We start from the raw sequence: 27,607 nt of genomic DNA on the forward strand, positions 1-27,607 counted from the left end.
AAGACACAATATAACCATCGGCTGAAAACACACTTCATAACTAAATAATTTAATATTAATTACAAGAAATACTGTTTTCTTAAAAACGTTGTGAAAATGCTAAGTTTGTAGGTCAATCGTGGTTTTCGAAGTAATAATAACATAGTACAGGTAATATGTACCTATGTGTAAACAAACAGACAAACAATATCTTCGAAAAATGCATTAAAAAATTGAACATTTTTTTCGACAATTGCCAGATATTTTAATTTACATTAACATAAATACATAATATATTATACGCAGTTTACCAGTTTACACACGCTATATTGAAGCACACGACGTGTATGCACTATAGACACATATTGTATCCACGGTAAAGTCATGCATCGCGTTGAATTCCGGAAATTATTTTGAGGAAGTTGTTGTAGAACTCGTTAACAATTTCTTAGAACCGATTCGTAAATGATAATAGGTAGGTAGGCACCGCGCGCAGCAGATACCATACGGTAAAAAAAAATAAAATACTCCTCACTCTCTTTGTTGTTATTGGTACGTTTTATTAATTTTTTTCATCGATCGGGGAACGTTTTTATATTACACACGGACGGATACCAAATAATAATATCCCGACGACGGTCCTTGACTATCACCCGAAACGCCTTGACCGTCCTCTCGGTGCGGCGACACGGAGTCAAGACGCGTATTCGTAGTAAGTTACCACTTCACACCGGGTACACTGGTACACACAGGTACATGTACCACGCACACATCACCCGATCACCGTACGGGTAAATACCTAACTATAAATTTTTTCGTCGCTTGTGGGTCCGACCGTTCCGTTTGTTATTTATCACCGCGAATAATTCATTATAATATTATATTATTGCACTATATTGTTATTGTTACTGAATATTGTTTCGGCGATGGCCGAACTTAAATCGTCAAAAATAGACGCGGAAAATGCCAAGAACGAGTACAGTTTGTTTAAATCCTCTCTAGCTCAAGTATGTATAAATTATGTGATTATTTTTGTATTTTGCTTTTAGCGATTATGATATTTTAGTCGGTTATACTGTGACTGTCGTCCGTATATTATGACAACCGTAACGACTATTAAACCAATTTTATTCAGGACTATAATTTTGTTTTTTGCAGCCTGAGTAATATACTTAACCAAAAACGTGCCTATATAAATTATAATATAATAACAATAATAATAATAATAACTTTATTGCGTTTTAAGAAAAAAATTACATACATTATACAAATAAAAATTATTTAAATGATAGTTTCCAAAAACCTAGGCTTTTGGGGGAGACAACAGTAAGTTCTATATTAAATAACTATTTAGATTTTAGGTATATCGTATATTATGTAAAGAGCTAATATTTTTATCTGTCGATTAAATAAAGCATATAGCTTATTATTATAGTGTATTATAAATTATATAGCGATAAGTATACACTTTTATTTAGTGAATATTACAACAAACCCAAAGTGTTACTTTTATAATTAATATTTATTAAATTCATAAGTTTAAATGTGTTACATAGATAGGTACTTTTAGTTTTTAAAGTGAATATTTCATGACAGTGGACCGTTTAACACATTTAACGCTCAGCTTTGAATGTAAATTAAATTAGTATTATTATTTTTATTTATACAAGATATAGGTATTATTTATACATAATACATATTTGTCATTATTTATTTATTAATACGTTAACTATTATATATTTGTATAAAATATTATATTTCCAATCCAAGCTAAATATTAATTTAACTGATCACTTATGTAGTGTGTACATAACTGACACATACACACATATAGGTTCACGTGTTTTATGTGTAGTTTACACCAAAATATAATTTTCCTACGTATTAGCAAAATTAAATTTTACTAAAAAATTATACCATATTGTACGTATAACGTACCTAAATCATGTTAACCTATTTGTTTATGTATGTGTTTTAAATAATTAACGACTAATTCTTAAAAAATTAAAATAATATATCAACTGATTATAATAATATACACTCTTAAATTATGACTTAAAATATTATACTTACTGTTTAAACATGATAAAATGTTTGAATTAAATATTACGAGCCTTCCAGCTTTGCTTTTTTTTAATACCTTAAATAAATATTATTAAACAAAATTATACGGATATAGTTAAAGTTAGTTATAATTACGCAAACACTATTTAAATAAAAATATTTTCTTATAATTTGGGAATTTTATTTTTTTAAAGTATAGGTACTTACTGTATATTTGTATAGATCAATAATATTTTATAATGGTATAAAACAATTAATGTATAGTTAAATTTAGATAATAATAAAAATATTTTAAGATTCTGATCAATTAGTTATTATATTAATTTAATCTATAAAATAAACATAGTGCATGATAGTTATAAGTTTATAACATAATTTAAATACAAACGTAATGTACAATTGTTTAAAATATTTACCACTGTCCAGTAAAGTACATAATAATTTATGTATAGTATATGTCTGTATAACTTCAAATAGGATACGAGTCGGAACATGCAGAAATTAATGGATTTATTGTAAATATTTTACTAAAATACTAATATCCTAATGACTTGTGAGTTATGGTAGGTACTAATCAGTAATCATAAATGTTTATCTATATTTTTAAATAATTCTAAAAATTACCAGGGAAAATTTATGAATTTCACACAAGCCTTGATCTGAATAATCAAATGATTATTCTTTTGAACTGAGACAATAAACATATTTTGGAAGTGCAAAGTAGGAAGATATACTTATGCTGCTGCAGTTTTCAAACTATTCAAACTCATAAAGTCAAACGATTACAGAACGTTATTGAAGTAGAAAGCCGGAACAACGCACGTCAAGGATCTTTGATGTATTAAAATAATGCGAAACTAGATTGATGTCGACCTCATGGTGCGCTCATATGCGAATGCCATTGATATACAATCGTGTTGTTTAATCAATACTTGCGGGTACCTAACCTGTACAAGTGTATAAGTACAATTAAGTATCATATTATAATCGTGAACACAAAATGATCATTTCAAATGTTGAAATGTACACAATATATAGATACATTGGCTATTGGCATATCCGGCATTTCCCGAATAAAATAAATGCACAAGAATAAAAAAAAATTAATCGTTATTAGGTACGGGTATTTCAATAGCAATTGGTTTGATGTAATATGATTAATGACGTTACTCGTATTATAGCGTAATAGTCATACATCCATAAGGTCATTTATAATAAAATTAAAAAAAAACATTTTACTCGATTTTAAAGGACGAAATGATTATGTTTTACTATAATGATATCGATAAAATAAGCATCATCGATTTATTCATGTCGAAAAACTTGATTAGCATATTGATATTATATAGGCAAAATCGTCTGGAAGAGGTTTACAATAAGAACGAAAGTTTAACCAAAGAATCATAATTGAACCGACAGTCATCCATTATACGTTGTTCTAGTCTGCATTTCAGAATTGATTTAAAATAATTATTATTGTTTGTCCAGCTTTCTCCAACTATTCTATTATAAATGTGTGTACATTAAAGATAATAATATGATATGCAATACCATAAAGTGATTGTTCCAAATATTCCAATAATGAGAGAAGAATGACAGTGTGCAGGTTGTGTGACCTTGTATGGGGTGGGATCGCCCAGGGCGAAAGCTACAGCGCTATATTATTATAATTATTGCTAGGCATTCGACAATAAAAAAAAATACATGAATTACATTTATTATTATTCAAGTAGGTACAAAACAATGACAATAATGAACTACTGTATGTCTGTATTGATGTTATATTATTATACGTGTCGCCCATTTACACATACATGATATAATATATTTCTAAGTACTTTCGACAGTGTGGTTTGAATTCAATATACTAGTATGTCAATAAACCTCCAAAGTCAGATTACAAGATGATTGGTTAATCAATTATAAAATGTAAAAAGTTTGACAAGTACAATAATATAAACGTTATTGAAAACCAAACTGAGTAAATGTAAGGTATCTACCAACCTATAATAATACTGCAGCTGAGTGAATAATACAAATCAACCGGTTCAAGTTCATAAGCATTAAGCCAATGAATAATTTATTTATATTTAACGTAATACGCCCATAAATAAAGTATTAGGTTAGTACTTTGTACTTAAGGAGGAATATCCCATCATTTTTTCTTTTGATTAAATCGTTAAATTGAGAATTCCTATATTTACTTAGGGTATTTTTTGGTATGTAAATTATCAAATAAGCTATCGATATTGACCTTATCAAATAGTTATAAATATATTATTATCAACAATATTTTGTTAAATGAAGACTACGATTGTTTTTGGACATTAGAGTTTTTGAATAATTCATATTATATTCGGACAAGTATAATATTATTATTAGTGCTGCGAATTGAATTCATTTGAAATCCCCCAAGTATACAGTTTAAAATGTGATAAAAAAAGCAAATTACCTAAAAGTTCAAAATTAATTTGGTTGTCACATAACTCTGTTCAAACTTTCAAACTTTCTGTTTGAAAAGCTTCGTTTTACAATAAGATATAAAATAAAACTAAAAATGCAACAAATTTCACAAACGCACCGCAGCTGTAATTATTATTACTAACATCCACAGATCGGTACGATCATCGTGCAAAATGTGATAATGTTGGGCTTTGGCATGTCGCTGGCCATTCCGACGGTGGTCATCGGGTCGCTGATGTCAGACGAAGTCGATGGCGGCGGAGGCGACAGCATGACATTGACGGAAACGGAAGCGTCGTGGTACGGCAGCGTGCTGTTGGTATGCCACCCAACGGGAGGCCTGCTGTCGGGCGTGCTGCAGGAGATCGTGGGCCGCAAGTGGTGCATGGCCCTGGTCAGCGTGCCGCAGCTGGTCGGCTGGTACGTGCTGTGGCGGGCCGGCAACGCGTTCGATCTGTACGTGTCGTGCGTGGCGCTCGGCCTGAGCATGGGCCTAAGCGAGGCGCCAGTGCTGACGTACGTGGGCGAGACGGTCGAGCCCAGGCTCCGTGGACCACTGTCATCGGTGTCCACGTTCACCATCATGCTCGGTTCGTTCGTCGCCTACCTCATGTCCACGGTCATGCCGTGGCGGACGGTCGCCATGATCAACATGGCCGTGCCCGTCATATCGTTTGCCGCCGTCGTGCTCCTGGTAAGGATATTACATTATTATTATTATTATATTATTTACTATAATTATAAAACCGTACTTTTTTCTAATCCTTTAAAAAGTTAAGATGAATATGCGGTTATTACCAAAACTTAAAAGATCGTGATAAGGTTGCATTCCACGATTTTAGGCATACACTCTACAATACATAATATGTCATAAACTACATTTTATTTGTAACGAATGATGCAGTTTGTTTCCCTCTAAGTTGGAATTATCATTATAGCCTTCGCACGCATGCACATATATATCCGTAAACATTTCAAACCGTGTATCGGTATTTATTTTTATATTTTTCAATTTTTCAAATTGAAAATTATCGAGTAAGTGGGATATGTACCTACAAAATGCGATTACGAATTTTAATGAATGATCACTAAATACAGTCGAGTCTCGATACTTCGAATCTCAAAGGGGATAAAAATAAATTCAACTTATGTTTTTTTCTAGTTATATAGTATATACCTCAAACGTTATGTTAAAAAAGGGGCAAGAAAAAAATGCACTTATCGAGACTCGATTGTATTATATATGATATACATATTGTATTATATATTATTATATACCGCCACTTCACTGCGGTCTCTACACGATCTACATAGTATTATTATTATAAATTTCTCTACGCAGACCCCCGAATCGCCAGTATGGCTGTTGTCGAGGAACAGGCCCGATGAGGCGAAAAAGTCGTTGGCCTACCTGAGGGGTTGCGTGAGCACGGCCGACGTGGAAGACGAGTTTTCCGAGCTTTCGATTTACGCAGGATTCAACAAGTCCGTCGATCTCGAGCAGTACGCCGACTGCGGAATAGACCAACGGCGTCTGTCGTACGTCAAGTACCTGCAGATCAACACCAACGACACTACCAACGGTAAGCATCGACGATAATATTATCATTGATTATAAATACTAGTTAGTATTTATAATCAGTGATATTATTTATCTATATAGCATACAAAAATGAAAAGCTGTCCGTTAGTCTCGCTAAGACCGTTGATTATAAATACAGTATTTTATAAATGCTAAGACTCAAAAACGACCTGCTTTAGGAAAATCCACCAGAAAAGTAGGAAATGTGGATGGAAAAAATATAACAATGGCGCCAACTCTCCAGCAAAAAAAAAATTTTGTTTATTATAAGGTTGCTATTTGTTACAAAAAATAAAATAGTTATTATGATTGAATATAATTTTAGACCTATATGTTATACTTGGTCAAAACCATATAACTTAGTAAAAATGGTATTCCTAACTCAAATTTTTCGACCGTTGATAATCACAAGCGTGTCTCTGATAATAAAATATAATCAAACGTGTCCAACGTAGATCCCAAATAATGATAGATTGAGGCCGCAATTACTTAGTAATTTATATTCCTATATTATATTATAATGTTTTTACAGCCGAAATCGACATTCTCGCCAATCAAAACCAGATCGGTTTTCTGGATACACTGAAAAGTTTTTGGTCACCAGAACTCAACCGGCCGTTCTTGTTCATAATGCTCTTCTTCTTCTTCTGGTCGTTCGCCACGTTCATACCAGCCAAACCGTACCTGATAGCTGTGTTTGGCGAAATCGGTTTACCATGCACTGCTCAATGGACACTGGTTTGTATTACGTTTAAATTATTATTATAATATATATACTTTTAAGTTTTTAACACATACATTTCATACAATATTTTTTTATACATTCACAATTAACATTAGTGCGTCTTTTTCGTTTTTTTTTTAATTACATATAGTGTTTGAGGATTATAACTTTTTTTTAACCGTATTATTTGTATTTTAGGTCTATACTTCTATATTAACCTTAGTAGGAACTCTTTTGAACGTGTTGACCGTCGCCAAGTTCGGCAAACGTCCTATCACATTGGTTTCGATGGCGCTCTGTGCTTTTTCGATGCTCGGAATTGGAATGTACATGCTTTCTACTACTTATTTCTCGTTTTCGTCTACGTGGATACCGATGATATTGTTGAACGCCTTATTCTTCTTCTCCGGTTACGGTGTATTTCCCATTCCATGGATGTTGGTCAGTGAAATATATCCGACAAAGTAAGTTTAGACGTTTTCTATAGTTTCATAATATAATTGTATGACAAAAATATACATAAAAAAAATGATCATAGTTTAGCCAAATTTATTTCGTACAATATTATTACTTAATACTTTATAACTTAAAGTCGAAACCGCAATTTTTCTATAGGGGACGCGGCATCGCAAGTGGACTAACGGCCGCGTTGGCGTTTTTGATGACGTTCGTTTTGACGAAATTTTTTTTGGAAATGCAAGAGTGGTTCACTCTCCCCGGGCTGTTCATTGTTTACGGATCGATCACGTTAGTCGGAACTCTCTACCTGTACGCGTGCATGCCCGAAACTGAAAACAAAACGCTGCAAGATATCGAACACTTTTTCATCGGTGACTTGGACGACTACGAGGACCACGATAATTAAAACTGATTGATCGCAAAAAAAACCACAGCGTCAAAATATTCCTAATTTGTTCTTCGCAAAAATCAACATTGTTCACTATAATTTATATTAATTTAAACGTATTTATTATTTATTGTTAACTTGAACGCCATTACAATATATTATGTATAGGTATTACTAATATAAACACCAAACGGTGTTTTGAAATATTTAGGTACCTACTGCAAAATGACTGCAGAAAGTCCTACAGCTTAAATTAAGCTTATAATATGATCAATACGAGAAATATTAATTTTTTTCCAAGAAACATATTGTGTGTGTGTATTATTATTATTATTATTATTATTATTATTATTTTATTGTTCTTAATTAACATCGACAACATTGACCATTAGTAATATTATTTTTATACGAAAAACAAAAATTAGATTACAAAAGAAAAAAAAATCATTACTTACATAATTATCAATTCATTGATAATATATATACAGATTATCGAATATCGATACAAATACAATGGCCATTGCTCTTTACGATTGTGTCGAAAATCAGAACACAGGTCACAGGCGATATCGGTACAATTATACAATTAGGTATATAAATAATAATAGTAATATAATGGGTGTCTAAAGCCTATAATATTCCAAACGTTGATATTTTTTTTTCCTGTTCTTTACCTAAAAGTAAAGATTAAAACTATATGATGATTCCACCAACAAGTTCATATCATAACGTAGACGATAGACAGATAAATTATTCGTTTACTTAATAGTATTTTTATAAATTTACTAATTATGGGCATAGAGTAAATAATTTTGTTTGTGATATGGCTATTTACTATTTGGATTAGGTTATTACGTATAACAGACTTTTTACGTCATGACTATTTTAAATTGTGTATAAACACCGTAATTGACGACCTGCTATTCACGAATGACGTAAGTACTTACGAATTGCATATTGTTATAATTGTCCAGGCTTTGTACAATAGGCGAATAACATGTTATTTGTTAGACGTTTTTAAAATAATACCTAAAGTATAATAATAAAATATTAAATAATTAATAAAGATTCAACAAATTTTAGATTCTGAGCGGAGCGATGAATGTATATTGATTTTACAATGATGTGTGTTTTTATTTTTTTTTTGTATCTGTCATCGCTTTTTTGGACAGTAAAAGTGCTTAGATTTTCTTCAACAGTATCGATTCTGATAGGAAGGTGAATCTAGTTGGTACTTTGGGGGGTTCAAAAGTAAAAATTTCCCAGAAGTTTTCAAAAGCGCCATGAAAAACAAAAGAAAAATTAAAGAAAAACGGAAATTTTTACGCAAAATCTGTTTTCGATAAAATCGATTTTGGTTTTTGGTGCAACTCTAAAACAAATGACCGTAGGTACATGACATTTTGACTGAATGTTTATATTAGCATTTGCTATACACCATAACATTTTCAAAATATTTTGAGCTAGTTACGGACATTTTCCAATTTTTTTAGTTTATTATTCTATAAATATCAATAAAATCTTATTTATTGCAGGGTAAAAAAACTTGAAAATTAAATAGAAGGCTCCTAATATATTGTTTCAAAGACAGATGAAAAATATTAAAAACCCATAGTCCTAATTTTTTTATTAGCATTTATAGTTCAAATATTGACAAAATACGTAAAATTCACGAAAATGTGCAGTACTTACTTTTGCGTAAACACAATGTGGGGTTCATAGAACAATAGTTATAATTGTTATTATTTTAGAATCTGAGCCGAGCGATGAATGTATTGATTTTAAAATCATGTGTGCGTGTTTTTTAATTCCTTTTTCAGACTGTTTTCACATTTTGGGGCAGAAATAATGTGACCACACCGGTTAACATAAATAGTATATTGTGTAGCAATGGCGGGAAGTGAGCTATTTCAGTCGCGGTCAACGTGTCGCCCAAGACTGAAATTGCCTTCCCACACGAGCCACACATACTATTTTTTGTCACGCCTCTGCGTTCGTTGATCGCGCCATCACGGCAAAGGTAATTCAGGCTAGGATCTATGCAACGAGGTTTAATCAACCCTGTTATAGGTTTAATCAACCCTGTTCTTGAGCAGGTCGATAGATGGATGTCAAGTAGAGGCCTTCAGCTCGCCCATCAAAAGAGCGAGGCCGTAATGCTGACTAGGAGATGGGCATATGCTCCCCCAAACCTATCGATAGGTGGACACCCAATAGCGATAAATAAGCAGTTGCGGTACCTCGGGGTCATTCTGGACCAAAGGCTGACTTTTGCAAAACATGTGATCACGGCTGCCAAGAAAGCCTCACGCTCAGCACTCGCTTTAGCTAGGCTTATGCCCAACATAAGTGGCCCAAGCCAATGGAAGAGGAGGCTTCTCTATTCGGTGGTAGAAAGTCAGCTTCTGTATGCCACTCCTGTGTGGATTAACCCTGTATCAGCCTCCGCTAGGACCAGAGCTAATCTCATACGACCACAGAGGTCTGCTGCTCTAAGGGTTATCCGGACTTACCGGACGGTGTCAGATGAGGCTTCGCTGGTGTTAGCCGCCATGCCTCCAGCTGATCTCTTAGGGGAAGAGAGACTAAGAATTAGGGTCCGAACGCACGCTCTAGTACTTCCCGGGGATCCACCCCCCCTTCCAAGGATGCTATCAAGAGGGAAGAAAGGAGGATAACGGTCGCTCAGTGGCAAGTTAGATGGTCTTCCACGACTAAGGCATCGTGGACACGGCTAGCGATCCCGGACATCGGTAGGTGGCTGGGGAGAACGGTCCCGGAGGTGACTCTGTCGTATCACATGACCCAGGCACTGACGGGCCATGGTTGCTTCCAGTATTACCTACGCCGGATGGGTAGGGCTGACAGCGCGTGCTGCCATCACTGCAACAGTGACGCAGACACCATTAACCACACCCTTTTTGTGTGTCAGTATTGGAGCGGTCTAAGGGAGGATCTTGACAGGCGCCTAGGCCACCCCCCAGCTGTTGAGGACATGTCGGCCATTCTCTGCGGCCCTGCCTTCGAGGACTTGCCGCTGGATCACTCAGTGAGGGCCGATGTTCTTTACAACGCGGAGGAGACGTTCAGGATTTTTTACAAGATGGTTGAAGAGATCTTGACTCTCAAAGAAGAGGAAGAGAGGGCCAGACAGGTGGATGAAGCCTAGCGGACAGGCTATGAAGGAGGACCGCTGACAGAGGGGCAATCTGGAACGCGATGTCAAGGGCGGCGGACTCCGGTCGGCCCGAGAAACCGGCTCGGCGGCTCAACAAAGACTATAGTATCTGATAATAATGTATTCATGTTTGTAATTATTCATTATTTTTAGTGCATAATAAACGATGGCGACGCTGTCGAAGTAATGCGCAAGCAATCCCGGCAGCGTCGTCGATAACAAGAAAAAAAGAAAAAAAAAAAGGATCTATGCAACAACCAGACTATTCTACGAAAACAATATTTCATGAAAGAAACGATTTGGTTTTATTTATTTTAAGCGTCATGCATGGAGGTTATAATATGAATATAAGATGTAACCAAAAGCTTATGTTTTGTAAGGACCGTGGTATAGATTTCAGTATAAATAATAATTATTGTATTAAAATAAAATAAGAATAAAAAAATGTAATCAAGGCAAAGGTAATGCATTATGCGGGGATATATGCATCAACCAAATTATTACACGAAAACCATTTCATGAAAGAAAAATGTTTACGCGTCATGCAAGGTTATAATATGAATATTGAATATAAGATGTAACCAAAAGTTTATGTTTTATGAGGACCGTAATATAGATTTTAGTGTCTGTTTGTTCAAAGAATACCCGTGATATCTGAGCTCAGTACTCTTGGGGATTTCCATTTTACCACCAGGTACTTTTGGGGAATTCCACTTTACCGCGCGGTTCTTTAGGGGATTCCTACTTTACCGCCCGCTGGACGGAAAAACATCGCTTTCCAACGCTTCAACCGTCATCGGAAACTAAACTTTCGGTGCAGGCGTGACAAAAATACTTTTACATGGCCGAAACCTTAAAATATATTATTTTATTGAGATATAGTACGTACCAAAGAATTTGTTAGTATTAATGTTTTTTTATGCTTCCCAGTCGATCCCACACTCACTGCATGTCTGCATTTTTCATAGGTTTACTTGAAAACAGTTTTGACGATTTAAACAAAAATTGTTAAAAAAAAAAAACTAATAATGATATCTGCAAGCTTGTTATACCATCAGAAAGTGGCAACACTGTACATTTTAAATTCGACTAGAAAAATAATACTGATTATTGTGACTCTGAACGAGCTCTCGCTGAAAATCGATTTCAGTGAGACCCTGAATAGGGTCTCAATTGTCAATCTTAGTAATATTTTTGAGAACCAAAATAGATTCTCAAAATCGATTTTAAGTAACTTGAAAAAAAACCCGTGGCGGTCAACCTGTTAACACATAGAATACTGAAGAAGCGACCCCGCTCTACGTGTTTCCTTTCAAATCGACAGCGAACACGGTGAACCAGCCTACCCAGAATGACGTCGTTGGAAATTCCAATTTTGATATTATCGTAAATATTTTCCTATCGTTTGTACTTCGTACTCTATAATAATATTGCCGTCTGCCGTCTGTATCTGTAGTTGGCGGTTCTGTATTTATAGACGATTGCTGCCCCCCATGGCCCCATGTACTTATTTAGTTACATATTTATTTGACTTTATATCAATTAATATAAGACATGTTCGACATGCTTTTATATATATTATATAGATAGATAACTAACCGTGGTTACTATCATAGGCATAAATAATCCATTTTTTTGAGAGATAACAATGACTAAATAATTAATACATAAGCAGAAAGATACCTAAATATATTACCTATTAGCAGTATTAGCTACTATATGAAGGCCCAAAACAAGCCCATATCCGGCCCGACAGCGAGACGAGGGGGGGGGGAGTGGGGAATGCCCATCCTGCCACCTCCCAAATGACGCCACTGGTCTCATCTACTGCGGTGATATTGTGTCTGTTTTTTCCAGTGCTGCTGTAATTATTTTGGTTCTCAATAGTCATTTGTTTTTGTTCAAAAACTTTTTGTCTGACTTTTTGCAGATCCGTCCCGTTTCACATAATGCACATTACGGCGTACCTAGATAAAATAAAAATAATATTGCTTAAGACAAGTGCTAATACGCGGTATAGGTAGGTACTCTGATAACTACATATAATATTATAGGTTTACTGATGCAAGATTTCCTACTTAATTACGTTATAAATTGTAATATAGAAATAAACCTACAATGTAATATATATTTTATATTAATAAACTATTGTCCATTAGGTATTGTATTATAAATTCTACTTTTGTAAAACGATTTAGTAACGATTTAGTATCATGGTCGATTTCGTTATTAAAAAAATAAATTATCCTTCATCTTCTATTCTTCTGCACAGTTTTGGTGATACCTACTCATTAGTTTATGCAAATCCTTTGTGCGTCCGTCCATTATTTCTAACATGGTTGGCTTTCCATATGTTCCAGATTATGGAATATCTATCAACCAAAACGCATAATTTAATGTTATAGAGTGTAATTGGTAGTTGCTGAACAATAGTTTACGAGCTCGCGTAAGACGTAGCATATAATATGTATCGATATTATAAATATTATCAAAATATCAAAATATTAGCACAATTATTTATCTATTGAGATTTAAATAGCATTCGATTAAAGTATACATTTTGTAAGCGGTATCCGTGCATCACCACGTTTTTCTTTTCATCTGGATAACCTAATCTACAGTTTACTGCAAAATGTATGCAAAATGTATAGGTACTTAAATTATTAAATACCTACTAAGAATATCAATACATATATTATATGTATAATATATTTATTAATATATAAGTACTTGCGTGAACTCAAAGCAATAACGAATGTAAACTGTGAAACTACTGAATCTGTATATTGTTATAAACACTTTTTTGGTTGCTCTTAAATTCTATGATTACGAATTGGTACAACGGTACCTAGTATAAATACAATTCACATGTTATAAGTAAAACATAAACAGTTACGCCAAAAAAACAAAATAGATTTTGTCAAAAGTACTCAAAACCAGGTTTCACGTAAATATTACTGATTTGCCTTAATTTTCCCGGCGCTTTAAAAAACATTGATTTGGGTTGTTTTCTTTGAAGTTTCCTATTATTGTAACTTTGCAGACGAACATTTTCTCGATAAAATAATGCAACCTTGTAAACTTCGTATGAAACACGAACAAGTTCAATCGAATGAATAATAAATCGGTCAAAGTCTATATTATTAGTCATTAGATAATATTTAATAATTAATTATACTATTTATATTCATAACGATTAATAATATTGTATTCTTAAAATTAAGTATCTACCTAACATGTAAATACGTAATTGATATAGGGCATTGTTATGTACGCGTCATCAAATATAAAATAAATATGACCGAATCACTTACTAAAATAAACAAAATTCCTTAATATAAAAAATAACTTTCAGAGATCATAATAATTGTTTCTCGTTAAACATACAATATTACAAAGGTTGTTAAACCGTGCCGTGCACATTTCATAATAACATTAACAATAATTATAATATTATGTACAGTCGCCTGCACCGACTGCGAAATTATTGCTAGACCACGCAAAAAAATATATATTATTGTTACACCCGCGGAGATCTGTTCGGTATAAATACCGTCCGCGGACTAACACAAATCGATCATTCGATCGCCTCTTATGTTCGAGGAAAACGTACAGAAAACACATAATATTATTATCGTGGTCGCGTACGTTTTGAATTGTTTCTGTATGTCACGCGCGTCGCGGTTTTAATTTTTATCTTAAAAACAATAAACCTAACTCGTCGAGTGCGCGATATGCTCACTGCCGTTTAGGTACATCGTGTGTACAAAAATTGGAGTGCGTTTCAGTGTCGTGTTCCCGACCTTTGCGCTTCAATTGCACGTAATAATAATAATAATAATATTAATAATTGTTTATATTATATCTGCCACTGCTGTTCACAATCGAATTATCTATTTAATCGAACGCGTAACGCACTGAAACCCGCGTTGCGCTCATACGGCGCCTTGCAGCATCCGAGGCATCACGTGCAGCTCATCGTCGTCGTCAAAACCGAAATCAAACGACCTGTTTTATAACAACGACAACCACACGTGTGCGTAAACATAACATATGTCGTGATAAAAAGTGTCTCGTAGCGTATTCTCATTTCTCATACGGTTATAGTTTAACATTATAAAATACTGCCAGTGTGCTAATCGCGTTTTTCGGGAGTCCTTCGGGATTTCGACGGTGCGCGCGCGCGTTGCGGGCGCGAGACGAGCGGGAATAACATTTTGCGATATTCGGAAATGCGCGTACTGTTATACGACTGAATAATCAGCAGTTGTTATATCTTTGAATATATCCACTAAAGATCTCGTCCGTGGCGGACTTTTGAAATTCGTCGTCTTTGTATTCCTTCGTGACACCCCGAAAATCGTACAACGCAGTCATGTTCAACAACACGAGCAATCTACTGCTGCAGACCATGTTGTACTTGGCGCAGACGGACAACATCACGTTCCCGTTGAACTACACCGCGGACGCGAACAACGTCATTTTAGAAGGCGACAGTGAGTACCTTATATACTCTCATTTTTTTTTTTTATCCTCAAAGCCGTCACGGTGATTATTGTATAGTATACCTATGGTGTTAAATGTGTCACGTCGTTATAGTTAATATATTTACCTAATAAACACTTTCCTGCAGATGTAACCTACATCTATCATCTAAAAATTATCGTCATTCGTGAGTAAACCTAATTCCGCTTAATACACTAATGTAATATGATACACGATATATTTCAATAAAGGTCCCCACACACTGCAGCGGTGGCGGTAAATTGATGCAGGACACATTTCACCGCTCACCGCGGTGGTAAAACCAAGACAATAGAATTTAACGCCACCGCTGCAGTGTGTGGGACCTTAATCCACCGCTTTCGCGTTATAGATCATGCCACTTATAACTTTAGCCACCTCGCTCGACGTCTGTAACGCTGTTATTATGATATAGGTATATTGTTATTTATAAACGCTGTAGCACTTTGTCAAACCTGCAATGGTTTTGACCATTTCGTTTTTCTGTAAGATTATCATCCGCGAGTCTACGCCAAAAAATCCCCAAAAATAATCAGTATACCTACCTATACTTTACTACGGACGTATTATTTACTATTCCAGTACCTATACGTACGAGTACAACAGAAAATGCATGGCAACCAATCTAGCGGTGCATCGCGTCCTGAACATAATATATAGGTAAAGCTCACGTAACTACGTAAGCGAATCGAATATTGTACCTAAACACTTCGACCGACTGAACTATAAATTATAATCTGTTATTGTGATTATCGTACGATTACCAATATTATTTCTCCTGTCCGAGTCTTACAGCTGGTTGGCTTCTGCAAGATCTTCCAATTCCCATCGACTTGAAACAGCTTTTGTAAGTAGTTAAATCGGCCAAATTACAATTGTTTGACGCTTCGTAAACTCCAAACGTCATCATTTTTTACAGCTGAAATCAGTTACTTATTGTATATTGCAATATTATAAGCGTGCACAATTCAATATTTCAAAGTACGCTAGGTCTCAACTATTATAGAACCTTGAGGAATTTAACAACACATTATTTTTTTAAATGTCCGATAACAATAATAATAATAAATTATTGTTAGATTCCTGTATATTATGTTACAGTATATTTTGCAATGTTATTTCCATAAATATTGTTAGTTGTGACGTTATCGCAAACTGTGCACCTATATAAATTGATGTGCGAAGTATATACAAGTGGTGGAAATTATATTTACCACGTGTTGAATGCGACTCAGAGTCCACAGTGTAGCATGCCGGTTTTCATTGATTATGAAATTGATAATAATTATTGTTATTACTGTGTCGTATGGCAGAAATGTACAGAGTTTAATTGATCAATTTAGGTATAATAACAAAATACAAAACTTTTAATTCTACGGTTTAATTAATTTAAACTACGCTGCTATTATAAATTATTATGCTACATACAAACATATATTATTGAAAGTTAGTATCGAATATCAAGTAAAACTACAACTGTCGTCTGTCAAAATGACTAATTATTAATTATTGCCATTGACTAAACCCTAGGCGTTGTATTGATTTAAAAAAAAATTATTTTAAACGAATATTTTTAATAGTCTATTGCTCCATTTTACAACAATTTATACCCGTTCGATTAATAACGCCATCACTCATTTTGAACGCATAAAGTTGTGGCTATCTTTGTCCCGGGATATAAAGTACTATCCACTAACAATAACAGTATTTTATGCATCGAAAACTTGAATGCGATAGGTATTCAAAGAATAGAATTCAAAATGGTCAAACTTTCTATTTTATATAGGTACACGATATCGTCATCGATGTCCTGATGTAAACGGGGTTTTGTTTTCATAATTTGGGTACAGAATCGGGGATATGAATTATATTATAATTTAATGAAAACCAATTTAGTGATGCTGCAGTGGTTTGTAATACAGTGGTTTCATACAAATATCCATGTACCTACAGGCTACAGCCTTATACCTTAATAGGAAACCTAGACAGTGTAATATTCTTGCGAGGCGTCTATCGATTCAAGTTATTGAGGTTTTCGAGTTACTGAGACTCGGCTGTATTTCAAAGAAAGCATTATAATATGTTATTAGTATAAATATTAGACAGTAAATCTCGTGTCAGTTATAAGGTCGTTAATGTTTTTTGTGCGATTAAATATTATTTTTGTGATTGCATGACGTACAATAATTTTGATATCACATACGAATTTTGAGAGACTCCGTGGTGGACAATACACATATTTAACCATCACACTGATACCAGTTAATAATTTAATATATATCTTGGAACTGAATAATAATGCTCTAAAAAAGTAAAAATATGCAATTATTATTTTTTAAACCAATATTTTATAAAACTATAAAAGTAAAGCCCAGAGTTAGGGTAGTTAGGTATTCTTAGGTTAGTTAAATTAATTTGATGTGCCTTTATATTTTATAGTTACAATCTTAAAAGCACATAAAAATGATAAAATTAATACCTATACCTATTTGTAAATGTTTAGTAACTAAATTATTTTTAAAACAACTGTTAAAGAATAAATAACCAAAAAAAAAAAAAAACATTTATATGCACCAACTTCCCTGCCCTGATTAAAATAAATAGTAATAATATATATATCACACCGCAGCTGTCTTGGTCTTTTTGCAGATGTGGAGGTCAAGTGCTACGGCGAGTACGGTTGTTTCTCGGTGGTCGGCGCGTGGCAGCACGTCTCCTCCAGGCCGGTGAACGTGTTCCCGGAAAAACCGGAAAAGATCGCGCCGAGGTACTGTCTGTACACGCGCAACAACAGGAACGCATGCCAATACCTGAACCACAAGGACCGGAATTCGGTGATCACGTCTCACGTGATCCCGTCGATGCCCACGTACTTCATCACGCACGGGTTCTTGGAGGGCGGCGACAGGCCGTGGCTGAAGGAAATAGCCCGACAGATCCTGCGACGGTACGATGCCAACGTGATAATCATCGACTGGGAACAGGGCTCGGGGTCACCGTACACGCAGGCCGTGGCCAACATACGGATGGTGGGCAGGATAACAGCACACCTGATAAACGTGATACGAGTAAGTGACATAATTTATGTGCTTTTACAATATAAGTATATAATAGAATATATTTTGTATATTATAATACCTAAGTTATGTATAGACTCTGCAGTGCATGTGGACTTAGTAATATATTATACAGGCCCCGCAGAAATATTTTTATTTGTGAGGGAGGGGGGCAGAACTTCAATATTTACACCTGATACATAGTGTAAAATATTGCTATGTATCATGTCTGATTTTAAAAAGCGATGGGAGGGGGTAGGGGGGTACAAACGGTGCACCTTACTCCTACTGGGCGTATGTGATTGGTAGATCCATTATATGCCGGGAGGACGAGAGAAAAAGAACTAACATAATAATAATGATTAAACTGCGCGCAGTAAAATAATTAAAAATATTACCAAAATGTAAAAATCAAAATTATTTGTTTATCAATTGAGAGCAGCTATAAAAAAAGTTTTTCACAATGATGACAAGATCGAGAGGGTAAATACCATAGTTAATATTAATAACAGTAATATTAAGATCTTGTCCCGGTTGGTTGATATTTTACAGAGTGTCGTCTGATGCATCATCTGACAAAAAATAATATTGCTCGTGCACAGTGCACCACGATCAATAGTGGTTGTCTTATAGGTACCTACCTAGATAACCTATACGGCAGTCCTAATACCTGTTGTATACACAACAACTGACATTTTTAGTTACGGTGTATTAATTAGAATTTCAATAGAACATGAATATAAATAATATGGGCATAATAATATTTAAAATCGTTTCTCCTTATCGTCGCCTCTTTGGGTTTGGATAAAAAAAATAAATGCATGTACCTTAAGTATTATAATATGGTTTAATACGGTAATACGCAAAGGTTTCCCAACCGATTACAATCGTGTCGAGTTGATGCTTTAATAATTAATAATTATCGACCGATTAGATCATTTCGCTCGGTAATATAATATATCGTTAGTTAAATATATAATATATACAATACAGTATATTTATTTTTATCAATATATATATTGTCGAGTCGTCGTAGGACTTTAAAGTTTAAAAATATCGGCATTTAATTGGCATATTAAACAATAATGCTCATTTAGTTACATATCTACTGTTTTTAAAAGAGATATGAAGAACTATTAAAATGTTATTTACATAATATTTATAATACCTAACTAGTATGGTTCATTAGTCAATTTGACCATAAAAACCGTTTTAATTGTAAAATCATCACCCTCTAAAATATTACGTTTCTTTCGCATCACGCATTCACACATAGAAACACAGTTCAGTATTGGCTTTGTGCTTCCTCTCCTTTTATTCATATGAACATTTTATATGACCATATGGGAAAACTGTATAGGTACCTTGTTCCGTATTACAGTTTTTGAAATAAACATGAGAACATTGATTTTAATGTACACTTTAATAACAAACAACAATTATTTATTATTTTCTTTTATTATATAAATTTGTTAGGTTACTGCTTTTTATATTTCGTATTACTCGACTTCACCCGAGAAACAATTTTTTTTTTGTATTTTATTTTAGTGGACAGTCGGCGCTACTGGAGTATTCCTGTTTTCATATTTTACCTGCGTTAACATCATCATATTATGTTAAATTTTTTTGGGGGGGCCAATCTATACTTCACAAATCTTTACCTTTCCAATAATAATGTATCTATTTTTCCTCTACTATTGTTACGTATATAAGAAAAGTTATTGGTATCTAGCACGAAAAAAGTGCTTGACTATTAATATACACAGATATATTATACTTCACTCAGTGCTTGAATTGAAGGGGGGCGAAGTTCCTTTTCTTTTTAGAAAATAAATATATGTACTCCTTCTAATTATATCCAAACCAATAAGATATTTAAATATTCAGGTACGCGCATTTTTTTTTACACTTTTGCATTCCCTTTATATATTTTTTCCAATTTAAGCAATGATTACAATACATTATATTATATCTATACATATATACTAATTTTATAAAGAGGAAAGTTTTGTTTATTTGTAACGAATAAACTCAAAAACTTCTGGACCGATTTCAAAAATTATTTCACCAGTAGAAAGCTACATTCTTTGTAGGTGTCATAGGCATACTTAGATCATATACAATGGATAGAGCCATACGAACTATTTGTGAAGCCAACATCACTGTAGGACCTCGATGATATGCGCATGCGCGTAGTCTCTTATCATTAATGCTTGGCGCAGAGTGTCGGCATTATCAAGGTGGATATATAGATCCACCTTGGGCATTATAATAATATGAACAGATTGAAATATTATGATAAGCAGTTGCGCATGCGCAGATGTCACAGGTCCTATAGTAATGTTGGCATCAACTCTTTTTATGCCCGTAGTATGCTATGACTCCATCCATTGTATATGATCTAAGTAGGCATACATTTAGTCTGCTAAAGTTAATAAATAATTAGTTATTATTAATAATTAAAATAAACGTTAAATTGTATACCTACCTATATACGTGTCGGTTGTCGGTGAGCTACCTACAACCTGACCTTTTTTTCTTTTGTGTGTGTTTTATCGGCGTGTAGATATGAATTAGGGTAGAAATTAGTATTTATTTATTATTGGTTGCCATTAGTTATACGGGTAGATCAGGTACAACCTTGCATCAAATCAAATTTTCGAACATTGTCTACCAAGGTGTATTAGTTGTCCTTTGTCTAGGGTGGTGGCTGAATTACACTTACAGCAGCGACTAGCGAGTTACACCCAAAAAGAGTTAAACAATCATAATTTTTTTAAGAGTTGTCATTTTTTACGGGCAACAAAGTGCACGGGATTGGTTAGTATATTATATTGTGGTATTTTTTTGCGTAGACAGAACTCGGATTAAACGTCGGCAATGTTCATCTAATCGGTCATAGTTTAGGATCGCATCTCTGTGGCTACGTCGGAAGCGTACTGCAGACGAACTTTGGCGTGACGGTGGGTCGAATTACTGGTCTAGACCCGGCTGAGCCTCACTTCAGCCAGACTGACCCAATGGTGAGATTAGATCCTTCGGATGCCATGTACGTGGACATCATACACACCGATTCCAGGCCGTTTATAAAAGGAGGCGAATTAAGTAAAATATTAATTAATATATTATTATGCTTTATTGTAGAAATATTCTGTAAAACAAAATTTTCATTATTTTTTTTATCGTTTGAAGTTATTTTGTATATACATTTCTAATAATATTATTGTGTCATGTTTATTCATTGTCTGCTGCAGGTCTTGGAATGAGTGCACCGATTGGGCATTTAGATTTTTATCCAAATGGAGGCGAAAATCAACCGGGGTGTAATCAGGGTATGATGAAATATATTAACCACGAAAACGGTAGTTTCTATCAAGGCATGAGAAGATTCCTGGCCTGCGATCATGTCAGAGCCCACGAATATTTTAACGAATCCGTGAACACGCTTTGCAACTTTGTAGCAATTGAATGCGATTCTTATGAAGAATTCTTAAGCGGAGAATGTTTTTCATGTTTGAGTGATACGGTTCGTACATGACACATTATTATCATTACCTAATTGGCTATTGTTGATAATACCTATTATAAAATATATTTTCATCTAATTACTCAATGTTTTAGAACCCTGATGGTAAAATCTGTGCAGAAATGGGTATGCGATCGTTGGGCCATTGGAAAAAATATGCCGCCACTATTGTCAGTTCCATTGATCCTAATGCGTCGTCACACATACGTTTATACTCACTCACAAACGGAGACTCGCCATTTTGTAGTAATTATTAATGTTACAAAATTAACTGTAGCTTTTTTCCATTAATTTTAGTTTTGAATTTTTGATACATAATAGTATAATACCATACCTATATAATTTATATCTACTCGTTATGTCTTAACAATATATTATCTTCGATAAATACCAACAACAATATTTTTAGATTTTAAAAAGCAGTTTTAATTTAAAAACTATTAAAATAATATTTTTCAAATGAATTTGTAAAAAAAACTCATTACAGTATATAATATACGTAGGTATATCGACGACGTAATACCTAATTCCTAATGAGTAATGAGTTATGATTGGGTATAAATTATAAATGTATGTTCAAAATATGAATTCTTTATATTCTCAATGCAACTAAACTGGTGTTTTATATTAAAAACATATTCCTACCTACCTATTCAATTTCTCACGTTTATGTTTCAGCGTACTTGTACCGAGTAACGTTGAATTTGGCTAATTCGCAATTGAGCAAAGACCACGGTGGTGAAGTAGGACATTTTTTGGTGCAACTTGAAGGAACTGAATCGAAGTCTAAACTTTTGAACGTATTCAAGTGAGTGTATTCTGTATTCTATAAGACTGTAAAATATATACGTGTCACTTGTGTGTTTTCCAACCACATCAAATATATTGTAATGTATATGTATATTATTATAAGTATAATGTGTACGTATATAAGTATTACTATCACCCTCCACTAACAAAAAAAAAAATCCCCACTAATAATAGTAAATTGGAGTAGTGGTGGTAATTCTTTTTAAAATCATAAGAACCATATTTATTTTTTTTATTGATCTTCAACCCTGCAACTGAAGCCATTAGCTGTAGAATGGTACTGTAGGGTTTTTTTTTGGAATGGTAGGGAACGCGGTCGGAGGAACACATTTTTGTGTTTGGCAGAATTTTCAAGTGGGCACCCGTAGGTATCTACCATGCCCGGGTGGGGGATGTCGGCCTCTCTCTCCAGACACCGTGACTGCCCGAAGAGAAGTGCCGCCCGTGACCTAGGTCCGAACCGGCGACGGTGCACGTCGCAACCGACGCCTTAGTCCACTCGGCCACTTTGTCCCCCAAGAACTATAATTATTATTATATTATAGTCCTGCCGATGTTGAGAAAACATACGTCCCGGTTTCGTAATGTTTTCTGACTTTTTTTTCTTAAACATATCATCAATAAAGTTATAGCTTATAGCTTATAGCTTATAGCTATATTCCTATATATTATGACAATTAACAGTTATAGTAAGTAAATTATTAATAATAATTACGTTTTTACACTTAAAAACAGGGAACAACATTACAAACCAGGCAGTGTCCACCGTCGGGTGTTTGGGTCCAGTAATGTGGGTTCCATAAAATCTGTTCTATTGGTTTGGAACCACTCGACCACGATGAACATACTAACCTGGAGATTCGAAGCGCCGGTCATCTACGTCGAATCGCTAACTATCGAGGCGTTCAACGGCGGCCAAAAGTATGTTAACTCTACTACTATAATATACATTATACAGTATACACATTATTATTATTATAACTGAGTAGAACCTACATTAGGAGGTCAAAAATGTAAACGGGATACCCGCCTAACCGGTGGTGCCCGAATATACTGTTTGGTGGGGAGGGGGGGGATTATGACAAGGGCCTAGCCCCTGCGTTCTCTCCCCAACTGTACACCGTTCGCCATCCGACCCGAACGAACGACGCGTTGGCATTGGTAATAATAACGGTCATTGGCATTTATACAATTATTGTTTGTTTTACATTTTCTGAACAAAAAATAATAATAATATACTCTAAAAGAATCGCATTTCACTGACCTATATTTATATAAACAAAACTGATAACAGATATACCTGCACTTGATTATAATATTGTGTTGTTATACAGTGTGTTACTCGTAATTTTTACTGTCAATAACTTTTTTTCAGTGTAAATATGTGATAATGAAATATGATTTTAAAAACTAATAGAGAGTCAATTAGAAAGCCACATTTGAAATAATTTATAGTACATACTAGTTAACCTAAATCGTTGTCTTATTGTTGCTTAAAAATCTTAGATGAAAATGTATTGGACTTATTTATGTAAATATTTTAAAAGTTAAAATATTAATTTTCGTTATAATATTTTACGTACATAAGTTTAAAGTTTAGGCAGTACTGCAAGAGGTGAGTCTAGTAGAGCTATAGGAGGATGTATATTAATACTTTTATAGGTAATTATACCTATACACATTTACGCTCAGCGGGTACGAGGAAAAACACTGTGAGACGCCTGTTTATAAAATGAACAACACGGATAATTTATTACAAAATATATCGTTGTATAGAGATAATAATATTATTATGCCGTGTATTATTAATATTTACGTTTTTCTTTTCAGACTAAAACTATGTCCACCGAAATTGATAGCTTTAGAAGCCGGCCTATCGTTTAGAATGATTCCGTGTTAACACTATTTACAATACGTGAACAACCAAGATACGATTTTGTAGATTAATTTTAGTAATCATATTTTATATTTGGCTATGCAGTATAATATCATTAAACAATACCTATTTACCTGTTTATTTTTATTCAAACGTGACTATATTTTTAATTTTATCGCTTGTAAAAAATGTACCTACCTACCAAAATGTTATGTTTATTTAAGTTTAAAGTATATTCCCATTTTATACCATCATATAACTGTATAATATAACTTATAAGCAATTCCTGATGCACTATTTATTATTTAGATTATACTTTTTTTTTAAAAAATTTAGGAATACCTATCTACCTATGTTATATACTTATATGTTATGTATAATATCATTATGAATGTATATTATTATTTATTTATGTCTTTATTTGTTATATTTTTTAAAAAATAAACTATATTTAGTATACTATATAATATTTTTCATGAATGGTGCGAGTTAAACGGCATTTAAAAGGCGGACTCCGGAGTGTATAGTCCGTTCTGATTTTTAAACGCAAATAATAATTAAATATAGTAAATTAATTAATGATTGATTATTCAGAGGACACCCTGAGATAATGAATTATGAATAACGCACAAAAACAATAACTCTTTTACCTATGTCCTATATTTATATTAAAAAACAACTTATAATAGTAGTAGAATTGTAGAAAATATTTAAAGATAATATATAATATATAATATATATAATTTCTTTATAATATGATTATGTCTATGGATGATCCACGAAGGCTAGAATTGTATTATCAGAACCTCGGCTATTGCAATGTCAGTAGTGAAAAGAGGAAATATTGAGAGCTGCATGCTGCAGTTAACAAAATTATGTTTGGCCGTAATATTATTTTTATATGGTAACAAGAATTTAGTACAAATGTACAATCACAATCAACGTGGGTACATGGTGGTATTTATCTGAAGAGGAGCATCACTTATTTAACATTTATTGCTGAACTCGTTGTATCAGAAATTTAAGTATTTAAATATTTAAGAAATCCTATACACACACATCAGACTACACTGGTGACTTTGCTTATGATAAAACTATCCTAGCCCTCCTCAATCCTGAGGCGTCCAACAAGATACAAACCTACATCAACATGCTATCAGCCCGATAGAAAGAGTGGGGATTCAAAGTCAACGAATCCAAATCCATCCACTGTACATTCAGACATATAAACTGGCCCACTATCACACTCAACAACCAATTTCTCCCAACTGTCCAAAATTGCCTGGGTCTATACATAAATCGCTATCTTACAAAGACTGCCCACATATGCAACAAACGGCTAGTCCTCAAGAATCATCAGACAGCTTCACCTCTATTAAAGTTTTCTAAAATTAAGTTAGTTTAGATAATTTAATACAGCGAATTAAAAATGCTTGTGAAAGTTATCATCTGATATGCTTAATAGTGAATATCAGTCTATCCTATGAAGGTATGGATATTGCATCAACAAATGTGAAAAACAAATGGATACACTAAAATTCATAATGGTAATTAGTACTTTTATTTTTTAATTATTTTCCTATGATCTTTTTTACCAAAACATTAAATTAAAATATTTAAAACATTTAGTAAGGCGAGTGAATTAAAATATATTTAAGTAATGCTTTTATAAACAATACACATTGGATTCATTATCGAGTTAAGTAGAATAATATTGTAAATACACCTTTGTAAAATAATAAAATAAAACCAATAATCAACTTTAAATTACTTTACGTCGCATTTACATATATTCACACCCATAGGTATTAACGGATACTGGAGATGGCAGGCATACATGTTATACTTTCACCTTCAGGTCACCAAGTCAAAATTTCGAGTTGTTAACTTGAAATGTCGGAACAAATGCATTTTAGTTCCCACGCAATTTTTCCGATTTTTTTTCCCCAAAATGTGTATTTTAAAGCACTGAATACAAAATTTTGAAAAGATTTTTTATTTTAGTTTTCCCTCTCCTTAAATTATATTATATTTTATTATGTACAGTACACACTACACACACAACTTGATTTATATATGTGTATTTTTTTTTTTAAGTAACTACTTGAGTATTAAAAGGAAAAGGAGGGAGGGAGAAAAAAAACTTTCTTATATTTAAAATTTAATTGGAATTTTTTTTTCGTAATAAACAATATTATTATTATTATTATTATTAAAAACATCGAAAAGACTTTTTGATTTTTTTTAAAAATTGTCTGTTTTTTATGATGGATGGAAATATGCAAATAGATTTTAATCATCGTATATTTTGCTGTTTAAAATCTCGTAAATTGAAACCAAAATGTTCACAATATCACATCACAGCTCGATATCACAATATCACTCGGTAGAGACTACGCGTGTAATGCATGGAGAATGGAGACATTTGCATTGGTATATTTGGATTTTACTGGTGATGGTAAACTGCAAGTAGGTTTAGTTTAACTGCTCTCTATAGCTAAATAGGAAATACCATAATTTGGTTTGAGGAGCAGAATGAAAATGTAATAATCTTTAGACTAATCCAACAATGTGACAATGTACCACTCAAAGTGTATTGATAATGTGTCGTCACTTATTTGAAAACTTGATTGAGAATTTTACTACAGATAGTTGTCACCACCGGGAGCGCTATATGTCCTAAAAAGGCCGACGAACGAACACTTTAGTACACCAAAGCCAATAAGCCATAGAAAATTGAATATATATTATGATTTAAGGAATAAAATTCAATATTTTTCATTGCCTAATGACTTCTTTGTTCTAAATTATTTATATGCATGTATTTAAATACTTTCTTTATATCAAATACAATTGTTAATATTATTAAATATTGTCATTTTTAAATTTCCTATTACAAAAAAATATATGAAAAATGTAAGAGTTAATTCACTTAATTATCATACATAATACTTTCAAAGTATTACAATTAACAAATA

General features: G+C 33.4%; 2 protein-coding genes across 2 annotated transcripts; both read left to right on the forward strand.

Moving 5' to 3' along the window:
- The first annotated feature begins 608 nt into the window (after positions 1-608).
- LOC132952835 (solute carrier family 2, facilitated glucose transporter member 8-like) lies at positions 609-7,965 on the forward strand. Its single transcript, XM_061025295.1, has 6 exons — positions 609-986; positions 4,658-5,200; positions 5,849-6,089; positions 6,621-6,826; positions 7,011-7,276; positions 7,428-7,965. Exons 1-6 carry the CDS (start codon positions 906-908, stop codon positions 7,675-7,677), a joined length of 1,587 nt encoding a protein of 528 aa, XP_060881278.1. The 5' UTR covers positions 609-905; the 3' UTR covers positions 7,678-7,965.
- Positions 7,966-14,418: 6,453 nt separating this feature from the next.
- On the forward strand, positions 14,419-25,088 carry LOC132952582 (pancreatic triacylglycerol lipase-like). Its single transcript, XM_061024909.1, has 8 exons — positions 14,419-15,333; positions 18,011-18,429; positions 21,273-21,522; positions 21,672-21,943; positions 22,039-22,189; positions 22,622-22,751; positions 23,489-23,674; positions 24,584-25,088. Exons 1-8 carry the CDS (start codon positions 15,213-15,215, stop codon positions 24,651-24,653), a joined length of 1,599 nt encoding a protein of 532 aa, XP_060880892.1. The 5' UTR covers positions 14,419-15,212; the 3' UTR covers positions 24,654-25,088.
- The last annotated feature ends 2,519 nt before the right edge of the window (positions 25,089-27,607 follow it).

The sequence above is a fragment of the Metopolophium dirhodum genome, chromosome 9, assembly GCF_019925205.1.
Source record: "Metopolophium dirhodum isolate CAU chromosome 9, ASM1992520v1, whole genome shotgun sequence".
Classification (NCBI taxonomy): Eukaryota; Metazoa; Arthropoda; class Insecta; order Hemiptera; family Aphididae; genus Metopolophium; species Metopolophium dirhodum.

Bases quoted from the DNA above. Each gene is read 5' to 3' on its own strand.
- LOC132952835 (XM_061025295.1), top strand. From the start codon at position 906: ATGGCCGAACTTAAATCGTCAAAAATAGACGCGGAAAATGCCAAGAAC. The intron at 6,090-6,620 runs GTAAGCATCGAC...ATGTTTTTACAG, and splicing joins CACCAACGACACTACCAACG to CCGAAATCGACATTCTCGCC. The intron at 6,827-7,010 runs GTTTGTATTACG...TTTGTATTTTAG, and splicing joins GCACTGCTCAATGGACACTG to GTCTATACTTCTATATTAAC.
- LOC132952582 (XM_061024909.1), top strand. From the start codon at position 15,213: ATGTTCAACAACACGAGCAATCTACTGCTGCAGACCATGTTGTACTTG. The intron at 21,523-21,671 runs GTAAAATATTAA...TGTCTGCTGCAG, and splicing joins TATAAAAGGAGGCGAATTAA to GTCTTGGAATGAGTGCACCG. The intron at 22,190-22,621 runs GTAATTATTAAT...TTTATGTTTCAG, and splicing joins CGGAGACTCGCCATTTTGTA to CGTACTTGTACCGAGTAACG.